At 49.1% G+C, this 12,695-nt stretch overlaps 1 protein-coding gene across 2 annotated transcripts in view; it reads left to right on the top strand.

Annotated features, from left to right (window-relative positions):
- PTPN9 (protein tyrosine phosphatase non-receptor type 9) overlaps positions 1 to 12,695 on the top strand; it is an 808,671-nt gene that overhangs the window by 566,631 nt on the left and 229,345 nt on the right. For both annotated transcript variants that reach the window (XM_069624559.1, XM_069624558.1), the window contains one exon: positions 7,146 to 7,224. In XM_069624559.1, coding sequence (XP_069480660.1) covers positions 7,146 to 7,224 — 79 coding nt within the window. The remainder of the gene's footprint in view (positions 1 to 7,145; positions 7,225 to 12,695) is intronic.

Raw genomic sequence — 12,695 nt, 5'->3', positions numbered from 1 at the left:
CAAGATATTTCCTGAAGTGACCATCTCCCTAGGGATTCTTTGGCTTCTTTAAATAGTGTAGGGACATTGTCCTTCAGCAGACCCACAAAGGTCGGGGTTAGCTGAATTCCGAGATACCTAATAGAGGTATTCGTTCACTGGAGGGAGCAGAGACTCCGCAGGGATCTCAAGGTCTCAGAAGTTTCAGATAAGTTTAACCCCTTGATTTGGCCATGTGTATTGTGAATCCCGAGATCTTCCCGAATTGAGCAAGGAGGTCCATTGGGGGGGAGGGGGGGGTTCGAGCTTCTTTAAAAAAACAGAGGATGTCGTCTGCGGATAATGCGACTTTGTGACATTGATTCCCGACTGTAAAGCCTTTGATCTTCAAATGAATACGGATATGCTGTGCTAGGGGTTCAATAGCTAGGGCAAAAACTAACGGAGATAGGGGACAACCCTGCCTAGTCCCTTTACCCAGCGGAATTTGGGCCGACCAAAGTGAATTCATTCTAATTTGGGTTGAGGGAATCTGAAAGTTTGAAAGGATTAATTTGGAAAATTTCTGGCCGAATCCAAAACTCTTCAGCACTAAAGTCAAATAGTCCCAGGCCATGCTATCAAATGCCGTATGGGCATCTAGGGATAAAAAGGACAAGGGGCCCGGGATAATGGAGGCGAGGGAAACCAGGTCTACCGCCCTGCGGATATTATCGTGTGCTAGGCGCCCAAGGATAAATCCGATCTGGTCTTTGTCTGTGATAGCTGGGAGCACCTCACCTAAGCGCTGGGCTATAATTTTGCTAAACAATTTAGCATCTGTGTTAAATAGGGCGGTATGAGGTACACTCTGTCGGGTCCTTCCCAGGTTTTAAGATTAGAGTAGTGGAGGAGGCTGTCATGGAACGGGTGACCGAGCCCGTTTCCCACAGATGATTAAATATTTCTGTGAGGTGAAAGCTCGGGCGAGAATACTTTATAGAATTTGTTGGTAAAGCCATCTGGGCCTTGGGCTTTACCCAAGGGGAGGGCCTTAATAGCCAGTTCCACTTCTTGTGTGGTTATCAGGGTTTCCAATGACTCTCGCAAGGCTTGAGAGATTTGTGAGAGATTTGCTCTAGCCAAAAAGTATTTGGAGATCTGTGAATTCCCTAGGTGAGGGGCGGTTTGGTCAACAAAGAATTTCTCGACAATTTGGAGTTTGCCTTCCTCTGAATAGATAACTTCCCAGCCTCGTCTCTCAGAGCGTCTATTCTGTTTTGTCGGTTCTGCTTTTTAATTTGGCAGCAAGGAGTTTAATCGCTTTATTCCCCTTAAAGTAAAAATATTGTTTGGTGAGCAGCATCGAGTAAGCCGCCTTACCCATGTGATGTGCTTCTAGCGCCCTCTTCGCTACTCGCATGTCTCTCAGGGATCATCGGAAACCTTTTGTTTTGTGTATCGCTTCGAGCCTGCAAGCTTCCTCTTTTAAATGCGTTTGCAATGCCTTCCTGACCCTCCCTCTCTGCACTGCCTGGTCAATCAGATGACCCCTGATTACCGCCTTGGCTGCATCCCAGAGTGTCCCCACGTTCACGTCTCCCGTTTTGTTCTCACGGAAATAGGAGTGTAAGGTTTCCCTTATGTGTGGGCGGACTGATGGGTCTTCAAGTAAAAAATCATTCAGCCTCCAGGGGGGGCTTCCGAGGCGGGGTCTCGTGGAATGATGAAAACGTGAGTCTCACAGGTGCATGGTCAGAGAGAGCCTCTGGCGGAATCTCCACTGCCTAGAGAAACCCCCATGTACCGCCGACAAATAAGTGTAATCCCGCTCATTTTGATGATAATAGCGCCAGATCTCAATAAGGGAGTGATCACGCAGTAAAGTAGTAATTGCCCGAAAGTTGTTATCTGCCAAAGATGGGGGTAGGGTTTTATCTATAAGAGGGTTTATAATGGCATTGAAATCTCCCCCCAGGAGGATTTCCCCATCTGCATGATCAAATAGGGCTTTGGATAGCTTTGCAAAAAATATATCTTGTTTAACATTTGGACCATATATTGAAACCAGTGTGACTTTGCGCCCGTCCAATAGCCCCACAACCAACAGAAACCTCCCCTCTTCGTCTCGGACCACCTCCAGAGTCCTAAACCGAGCACCTTTGCAAACCAGGCTGGCGAGACAACGTTTTTTGAGCCCACTGGCGAAACATTTTGTGGGGTTAAGTTTATTATCAAGACGTGGTTCATCTGCCAGACATAAGTGGGTCTCTTGCAGAAATAGAAGCGTTGCCTGCAATATAGCCAATTTATGAAAAAGCGCTTTGCGTTTTAAGGGAGAATTTTAACCTTGCACGTTCATTGTGACACATGTAACGTACGGCGGCGCCATCCCTGGTTTGGCCCGGTCCCCTTACCCCATGCTAGAGCAATCGATTGTACCCATTACATCTCTTTGTGGCTTGTAATCCAGCTTGGGGAGACCAAACAATCTGCCAACACTTCTAATATCGCGGGGCAGGACATATGTGACATATGATGAATAAGGTCATGGAACCTGTTTATCAGGATCATACAGGGAAAGGAAACAGATGAAAAAAACACGAAAGAAATACAGCAGAGATGCATATAAATAACAAATTAGAATAGGTAACCATCCTAAGAATCTGGACCTATTTAAGACCCCAGTTAATTTCCCCCAATTAATACACATGTTGGGCGCAATCCGCACAGGCGCCCGAAACTGCAAATTGAACTGAATTTTAATCGGCCTAACCTACCCGCACTTACACATCAGGCATTCCGGGAATGCAGGCGGAGACCTGTCAACAAACCGAACCAGGAGGCAAAACTACCAAACAGAGCTCTCAAGTATGTCGAGCCCAAGAAGGGGTCCTCCACAGGAGGAGTCCCAGGCTAGCCTCCAAAGGAGATGGTGTGGGTTAAACCCCCTCTATTCTCCAAATCCAGGAGCTCGCCTAGACTGGGCATTCGGGTCAACCATTCACCGGGTTATCCCGATCTGTCTCTGCGGTAATCTCATCAGGGATCCGATCCTCCATGCTCTCCATGGCTCTCCCTTCCTGTTGAGGCGTTGGTTCCAAATGGCGCCAGCCAGGGGGCCTCCTCCGCTTATCTCTTGGCGATGGGGCAAAAGTTAATTCAGCCGAGGCCTGAGAGCAGGAGTCTGTGGAGTTTGACCCGGCTGATCCCGCCATCAAGGCACTAGCCTTCTCCTCCGATGAGATCATGTGATGTTGATTCTGGAAGTCAAAAAGTAATTTACAGGGATATCCCCATCGATAACGGATCTGCTTAGATCTCAGCCGAGCTGTTGCGTTGAGCAGCTGTCTTCTGTTAGCAAGTGTGTATGGAGAGAGATCCTGAAAGAGCTAGAGTGTCGCGCCTCAGAATTGCACTGTGGAGGAGCCCCTGGCAGCCGCCATAATCTTTTCCTTCTGTTGAAAAAAGTGCACACGAGTGAGGACGTCCGGGAGAAGGTTTCTTTTAAGTTGAGTGGCGGAGTAGACCCAATGAGTTCTGTCTCAGAAGTTCCTCTGATGAAGGGGATATTCAAAATGGATCTAAACAGCGCTTCTACGTACTCAGGCAACTCCTGGTCAGAGACCTGCCGGGGAACACCCCGAAGACGGACATTGTTTCTTCTTGACCTATTTTCAAGGTCCGCTTGTTTTGCCCAGACCTTCTCTTGGTGATCCTCAATGGACCTCACTCTTTCGGTCAACATCTCGACCACCTGTGTGTGCTCACATGCCACATTTTCCAGCTTGTTAATCCTAGTTTCCAGGCCTGTAAGGTGTGTTGTCAGGTCTGCTAGCATGCGGGCCAAAGTCTTTGGAGGTTTTAATTTCTGATTTAATTTCTATTGTGATTTCTTGCTTGAAGGATCTAAACATTCCTTCGAAATCCTCTCTGGAGAAAGCCATATTCAGATCTTGACCAACGGGCGGAGGTGAGTGTATTTCTGCCACCACGGTGCGTGAACAGGGCGAGGGTGCCATCTGCGGTGTCAGAAAAGCTTGAATACCCTGTGGTCTCTGTTTAGCCGCTGTTTTAGGCATTGCCAGGGCATACACCGGTTGATTGTCCCTTCAATTGTGGGAGGGGGCTATCCACATCAGGAGTGGGGAGGCGAGCTTCTTCCCATCGGGACCGAGGATGGGACCATCTACTCGAGGCACAGGTCTCAGCAGAATGTCTCTCAACCAAAACCCGTCTCTCCCGGGGTTGCGCCAAGGTTTGAAGCGTTATCACTCCCGATCTGTTCACTCTCAAGCTGTCTCAGTCCCCCACCCCCCCTTCCACCCACAGACAGTCAATCCCCTTGAGCGTTGTAAAATTCCTCCATTCAGGCTAGTCCTCTCACCATTCACCTGGTTTTGCCATTTGTTCCTCCGTGGCTGGGGCACTGTCACAACCACGGCAGGTGACCCGGGCTCCACGTGCAGGCAGGGGTCTCCACTCCACCCGGGCCGTCACAAAACACGCGTGAGGCTGCCGCCGGTGCCAAATGCACAGCAGGCTCAGGGGATGTGCTCCGGCGCCCCGGGCTCATCAAAAAGCCGTACCGCTGGAGCGCTGTGACAGGCGCTCTGCTCCGGCATCCAGCGCTGGAAGCTCCTCAGGAGTACAGGGGGAGGGAGCGAGTGCGCCAGCCGCAGGAGGCAAACCCGAGGGGCTCCGCCAAGCCGTGCTCCCGGAGCTCCCACAGGCCGCGGCCTGCCTCCTCCGAGTCTCCCCGCCCCTCTGGCGAGGTCTGACAGACCCGCGGGGAGCTCCCCAATGCCCGCTCTCCCTCTTCTCAGGCGGCGCCGCGGTCCGCTGCACCGGCGGGTACAGCAGGCCACTCACGCCAGCATCATCCGGCGGGGGACCTCCAACCGGCGCAAGACGAAACTCTCGGTTGGTGCCATTTTCGCTGCTCGTCCCGGGAGGATCTCAGATAAAACTGCCGGCTCCCACAGGCGTCGGGGTTGTCGGCTCTCTCTCCAAGGGTGCCGCTTTGGGTCGTATAATCGTAGGGCAAGAATCGGCCAAAAATTACGGTGTTAGGGCATATTTAAAACAAACATTTGGGCGCCTGTATACAGAGCTCACAGTAGGCACGTCCGCATGGCGTGTCGCTGAGCCACGCCCCCTGTATTTTTGCTATCCACTTCTCTAACTGTGAACGCACTGTAATTCATTTTTATGACTGTGTGTAACTATTTTTATCTGAAAATGATTGTACTGGTAATAGAATCCTGATTTCTTGGAGGACTTTGGCTGTGTGTAAGAATTATTTCACTGTCTAGCACTATTATTAGTTATGTGTGTGTTTGCGTTATTCAAATATTATGCCCCAGAGGGCGAGAATTTATGTGGAACGTTTGTGTTAGCCTTAGGGGCCTTCATGGCTATTTACCAATATGGTAAAATGTCTGGTTGCCTTTTTTCCCCACTCCCTGTCTATTTGTGGTGCATGCTTACCACCAGGTGTAGGGCATACAATATATAGCAAGAGTGGGGTTTGTCTTAAGGACACTGTACTATGTGTTGTGCAGGTACCAGGATTTTTTTCACTGTAGTTTTGAAATGTCTGGTTACCTTTTTCCCCAGCTCTTTTCATTTATGTTGTCAATCCTTTCTGGGATAGTGGAGCCACATTAAATTATTGGAGTGAGAAGAATCGTCAGACATTTCTGTTTTTATAAAAAAAAAAATGTGAATACTGTGCATTATGTGCCTAATTATATATATTGGAACAGAGAAAGATCTGTAAATAATGCATAAAGGTTTACATTTTCTACTATTCCAGTGTGTGGGCTAATGGTATCTGTGTCAGCCTGCTACCCCTACCTGAATTATGCCTTGTTGCTCTATCCATGTTCTTAACTTGAATAAAGGCTTGACTTCCCTTAACAGGTATGTTAGCCCACTGTACGGTTAGTGGTTGTACAGCCCTCAATAGCGGCTTATGCAAAAATTCCCCTAAAAACTCCTAGCCGGTCCGATAGCACAGCGAGTTCAGTGTTCGTTCAGACAGCTGTGCGCAGCCTACTGATGCAGGTTCAAATCCCGGCAGGGCCAGTCAGCCGTTGATCCTTCCAAGGATGATAAATTGAGTACCACGCATTGGGATAATAGTATCAACTGTTATTTCAGCGCTTAGATACCTCCAGGTTTGTAGTGCTATGTAAAACTATTTATCATTTATTATTATTAACCAACACCAATACAAAAACCCATTTGGTATTACTTAAGGAACTCTACATTTTTGATTTTGCCAGAGTCGAAAAAAATCCCTGATGACCTTCTTTGGGAGCTTTCGATAATTTCTTCACTGTCTGGCATCAAGGCCCAGTCCCTGTCTCAGAGCATAGCCAGATGTTGGTCATTACAGACTTTACTCTCTAGATTCCTTCTTGGCTGTTTCTCATTTAGTCCTCTTTCCAGAGTATGAAGACCTGTCCTGTGTCTTCAGTTGTCCTGGGAGTAAGTATCTTCTTTGGTGTTGTGTGACGAAACAAAGGATCAGCCTTTCAGTGCCTCCTTCTTAATCCCTGGCACCGCCTTGACTCTGACTTTCTCCTTTCCCTATTGTTCCATTATAGAATGTACAATGTCTTCTACCCTGTCCATCAGCTCTTAATGCCTCCTTTTCCCGTTGTTCTGTTTGCTCCCTTTCTTCCCAAACTCCTCCCTAGTACTTGTCCCTGTGCCTCTGCCAGTCACATTTACGTTATGATGTGGCTGACTGTTTGCTCCTCTGTTATGCACACCATCTTCTCTCCTGGATTGTTCCCCATTTGGCAGTGCCGACCCCCACATCCTTGATCCTTCTGGGGTCCCCTCTGGCTCAGTGACGTCCCTGTCCCATAGACAGTTTGCTGAATGATGGTGGCACTTAAGATGTCCCCCAGCTCACCCTCCGATGCTGCTTGATGCCAGGTCTCCAACATCCACCAGACACCAGCAGCACTTCCATGCCTCCCTTTACCCTGGTCTACTGACTGTAGATGTGCTGCTTATCTCATCCCTGCTTGCTTTCTGTATGCCTCCCAATACAAAATAAGTCTCAAGCACAATCTTGATACTCCATCACCGTATGCTCTTTTTTGCAGATTGCAAGAGGTGCAGGGAAATTGGTGTGCCTGCCCCTTCAATTTTTCCTTCTCGTATTACAGGGCCTCTGGATAACACATACAATGACTTCTGGCGGATGGTCTGGGAGCAGAATGTACTGGTGATCGTCATGACAACACGGTGAGTGTGGTGATGTTGTGGTATATGCTTAGGTGCAGCCCTTGTACAAGCATTTCATAGCCAGAAATGAAACCATGACATACCTTCCCACATGAGCACCCTACATTTTAGTGAGATGTAAACTTCTGTGCAAATTCTAAGGAAATACTTTTAAGTGCTGAGTAGAAGGAGCAGCTCCCTTCCTGGGCAGGGTCTGCTAACTGAACTCTTCCACTGAGCTAGACTATCTGCCCTCAGTCCCTGAACCCTAAATGTATATTGCCCCTCGCTCACAGATGCCCATCAAATATGCTACAAACTTTAACTATACCCCTTCTACTTTGTGTGACACAGCTGTGATCTCTGCCACTCATTTTATAGGAACTCCCCTTACGTGTTTCGCAGAGTATTTTATTTGTTTTTAAAAATATGAAAACACGGGGCGTAGCTTGGTGCCACATGGAGTGGAGGTATCTTTAGAGGGCTCCCGGGTCACCCGGGATCTGTTAATATCCTGATTTGCGACTCCCCGTGCAAATTGGGCTGCTGAAGCGGAAGTGTGTGAGTGGACGAGAGATGTGCTGGGAAGTTCTGTGTGGGACTCCTGTGACAACTTTTGAGCCAGACAAGTGTGTTTAATCTACAAGATTGCTTCAGTGTTGAGGACTGGGCACTGAGCTGCCGGACAGATGGGGTGCAGCGACAACCTTCAGTGTGAGGATGGGGATACCAGCGCTCCCCACAGAAGAGCCAAGGGTTTTGGGTGGGGTGAGATCTGATGCCTGTGACATCCCTGGAGCGATACAAAGGTTGTGTTCTGCAAGGTCAGGAGATGTGTGGCCGTGGGGCTGGGTGAGGTAACAGTCTCATGTGAGCCAGAGGGGGACCATGGGGCACGAGACCCGCATCTGGTGAAAGGTTCCTGAGCCTGGGCTGTTGGGGGTGGGGGGGGACAGGTGAGGCGCCAGGCCGCGTGGTAAGTAGTAGACTGGGGTGGCACTGTGCTTTGTGGACTGCGATGAGTTTGACAGATAGTCAAGGGGGCTGGTACATCAGGGCAGAGGGGAGGACACTGCACATGACATGGGGAGTGGTGGAAGGAGTGGGACGCTGCTCTTGACTGGCTTCGGACAAAGAGGGACATGGAGGAAGAGGGCCCATAGAGTCTCATTGCTGAACTGCCGAATGGTGAAAGGCACCCTCTTTATTTGCATTGCATCGAGGCGCTGTTGCAGAATTCTTTTTTTGTTTTTGTTGTTGTTGTTGTCTTAGTTGCACATTCATAGCGCACTTAAATACCCAGAGGTTTCTAAGTGCGGACCCGGGGATCGAACCTGTGTTTCTTCTTGTCGTCTTGCTTCCAAGGCGAGCACGTTGCCACTGAGCTATCTTTCCAGGACCTCTTTGTGTTGGTGACATTCTCCGCCGTCCCCCATGTTCTCCTATTGCCCGCGGGAGGCAGAGGTCTTGAGGAGCTGATTGTTGGGCACTGGTAGGCAGCACGACAGACAGCACCATATCCAGCCACAGGCATAAGAAGGCCTTGCAGGCAAATACTTTGGACAACTATGTCACGTCCAAAGGGGTACCAGGCATAACTGGCGAGTCCAAGCCCAGCAATCTCCAGTACGTGGCAAGAGCTTGAGGGGACCCAGACTATGCTACATAAGTAGCAGAGCCTACACTCTCCTTGATGCTAGTAGAAATATGAGGTAGTCTCCTGCTGTTAGAGAGTAGAATTGGTGAAATAGAGACAGACCTCTCTCTGTTGAGGGCAGACCTTCTGAAGATATCAGATAGGACAAAGGAAAGGGAGGACTGCATCTCGACGCCTGAGGACGAAGTGTCTGGGATTAAAGGGATGATTCATCAGTTGCAAAGTTAGACAGGTAAATTGGAAAAGCAGGCAGAGGGTGGTCAAGAAGAAATAATGTTCGGATTGTCAGACTGCTAGGGGTATCCGAGGGAGAATCAACAGCATTCTTCTTGGAGAAATGGCTAGTTGAAGCCTGCAGGACTAAGGGACTGCAGGTTTATTGTCTATGGAAAGAGCGCACCATGTTCCGTCAAGGCCGAGAGTGACCATAGCTCGCCTACTGAACTTCAGGGGTAGGGATGCTCTGCTCCAAAAGGCAAGAAGAGCAGGCCCAGTGATGACTGGAAACATGGTGGTGTTCCTATTCTAGGATTTTACAAGGCAAATCAAAAGACAGCTGCACTCTTATGAAGTGGTGAAGCAGGAACTCGTGAATGAGGATCTGTGGTACATGCTTCTCTTTCCTGCCAAGCCAGAGGTGCTTCTCGGGGAGGAAATCTTGTTTTTTCAACAACCAAGGGGATGCATGGGAATGGATTGAAAGGAATGATGGAAGAGGTTCCAACATCCTGCTGAGGAGGGGTGAAATTCCTTACTGGGAACAGTGAAGGAGCCCCATCAGTGGAGCAATGGATCGGTCCAGTGTGGAACCCACTGCAGATGTATCTGGGAGAATCATGATGGCAGAGGATGGTACCACCGCGGAGTTGTGACTTTAAATTTGATGTGTAGTATGCAGTTATGGGGGTCAGGGGATCTGGGGGCTGGTGATGGTAAGGAGCTGCTTCTGCAATGGTAGCTAGGGCACACCCCATTGTGACTGGTTATTTCTTCCTAGCCATTTTGGTGTTTGTTGATTTGTGAATAAAGTGGGGCGTCGGATGCTTTTGGGGTAGGAAATGTGGTGTGATTGAATGGGAGAGTAAGGGGTTGTTGGCAGGAGGAGGGATGAGGGGATTTGGTATCGACGGTGTGCCAGAGGAGGGGGCAGATGTGAGGGGTCTGGAGTCAAGGTAAAGCACCCAAGCGCCGGCACCAACCTGTATTGCATATACGACAATGAGTGAACAGACGATACGATGTTTGACCTGGAATGTTAAAGGCCTTGGGGATAAGATTAAGGGGGCGGTTACGCAGCTTCTGTAAAGGCATGGCCCAAAGGTGATCATGCTGCAGGAAATCCATTTGGAGGAAACCGAATTGTCCATTTTTTTGGAGGCATCAATACCGGACAGTGTTTCATGCAGGATTTGTGAGAGGGTCGAGGGGGGTAGCGATACTGATCAAGAATTCAATTCCCTGGGTGGCGAGACAGGTTCATCTGGATAGAGGCAGTCGGTATATAGTAGCTATGGAAACACTAGGTCGGGAGGAAATAACACTGATCAACCTTTATGCTAACCCTCCAGTTAAAGACAAGCTTATGGCAGAGGTTCAGGATATTGTCCTTGGGTTCGGTTCTATGATGGTGCTGATAGGAGGAGACTTCAGTGACGTTATCAGCGTCGGAAGGGACCGAATGGGAACTGCCCAGCCGGGGAGAGCTAGAGATACATCACTGTTTAGCTGGGTGCATTCACTAGACTTGATTGACGTATGGAGGGAATTGCACCTGGAGGAGACCACCTTCTCGTTCCTATCTGGCGTGTATGGTTCACTGTCCTGCATAGACAAAAATGTTCATGGGAAGGGGGGGGATAGGTCTAGGGTGAAGAGGCAATATATTTGCCGAGTGGGCTCTTGGACCATTCTCCCCTGATGGTAAAGTTGGGGATGGGTAGAAAGAAGCCACTGGGAACCTCATGACTAAATGTCTAGTATCTTCTCACCAGCGATATACATGAAGTAACCCACTTAGAGGAGAGACTTGACTGTGGTGGAAGAGCTGGTTGCGAACCTATAAGCAATGTACTGAGAGGAGCCGTCGAAGAGGGTACGATGGGAATTGGCGAGTGTCCAGGACAGGCTGAGAATGCTGCTGTTGGATGAGGCCAGAATTCTGGGCAACTTGGGCAGGGGGAGACTCCGAGCATGGGGATAAAAACGGGAAGCTTCTGGTGTGGTTGGCCAGATATGAGGAGGGAGAGAGGGAGGTCGAAAGTAGAAAGTCATCTGATAAAGTGACGAGGGGGATGCTGGTGAGGGAGGACGGTGCAGTAGCGGACACCTTTAAAGATATCTTTGTGGAGCTGTACTCTGAGGCCAGAACACGCAGTGAACGAGTCAGTGTTCGTTCTGGGTGATCTTCCTTTAAGGCGCTTGGCCGAAAGCTGGAGGCAGATTTAATGTTGGCAGAAGTGGAATGTAGTATACAACAGCTCTAAGTCGGGAAGGTACCATGTCTGAAATGGCTCCCATTGGAGCTATGCAAAGTGTTGGGGGACAAAGTTAAAATGTATGTGAGGAGTAGGGAGGATGGGATTCGCCTGAGGGGCCTCTGGGAATGTGTTATGGTAAGTCACAAAAAGAGGAAACCTAAGGATTGTTGTGGGTCTTTCAGGCCGATTTACCTGTTAAACATCAAAGTTAACATTTTGACCAAAGTACCGGTGGATAGACTAAGAACAGTTCCCCCACACCTGGTCTATCCTGATCAGAATGGGTTTTTGCCGGGACATCAACTCGGTTTAACCTGCGCAGGCTCTTAAGTGCAATGGTGGCGTTCCTGACAGCAGATTCCAATGTAATTCTGGCGCTGGACTCCTACGAAGCCTTTGACTCTATTGGATGGAATTTCATGTGGGCGGTACTTTGTGGGTTGGGCGTAACTGTTCTACAAATTGACCCATAGTCAGGATGAGGGTCAATGGTCACCAGTCAGAGGCCTTTTCCCTGGAGAGGAATACGAGGAAAGGATGTCCCCTGTCCCCCTTCCTATTCATGTTGTTGATGGAAACGTTAGATGAATGGATAAGAGGCCATGGGGGGGCTTCCAGGGTTCCAGTGGCCCAGTGGACATGACCGGGTGTCGCTGTTCGCCGAGGATAGCCTCTTGGATCTCCGCAACCCAGTTTGATTGGTGCCACGGTCAATTGAGATGTTGGGTAGGTTTGGTGATCTCAGTGGTTTAAGGGTTAGTTGGGATAAATCGGTATGTCATGTACCTACGTGAGGGAAAGAGCCAGATGTTCACTGGGAGGGGTTGAATGCTTTGCTACTAATTTCAAATTCCTTGGCATTCAGATTACTAAATCTAGGGAGGAGTTCTTCAAATCCAACTGGGGACCCTTTGGTGGCTAGATTCTTGAAGGATGTCAAGAGGTCGAGTGATGTACCGCTGACGTTGATAGTTAGTCACTCCATATGTAATCCCACTAGAGGAGGTTGAGAGAGGGGCGAGGAGGTTATTGTGGGGGATCATCAGTTCCGAGGATTGCGCTGGATACGTGAACCAATATGAATTGGGAGAGACGACTTAGTCTCCCTCTCCTTCAGAAGTATTTCTGGACTATGCAAATGGTGGTGGTGAATGATTGGTTGTACCTGGATTAAGAGGACCCATCGTTACAGTTGTAAAGATGAAGTATGGGAACGGTAACGCTGTATCAGATTCTTTTCTGGCACGCTTATCTGTGTGGCTTCACTCCAGCGGGGAAAGTGGAGGTCTGGTCGGAACCTTCTAGGTAAACCAGCACGAGGGTGGGAGTCGCAAAGGACCACCGCCATGGGGATACAA

Source organism: Ambystoma mexicanum, chromosome 11 (assembly GCF_040938575.1).
Source record: "Ambystoma mexicanum isolate Mex_15411 chromosome 11, UKY_AmexF1_1, whole genome shotgun sequence".
NCBI lineage: Eukaryota > Metazoa > Chordata > Amphibia > Caudata > Ambystomatidae > Ambystoma > Ambystoma mexicanum.
The sequence above is the reverse complement of the archived record's forward strand: the minus strand, read 5'-3'. Positions and strand labels throughout refer to the sequence as shown.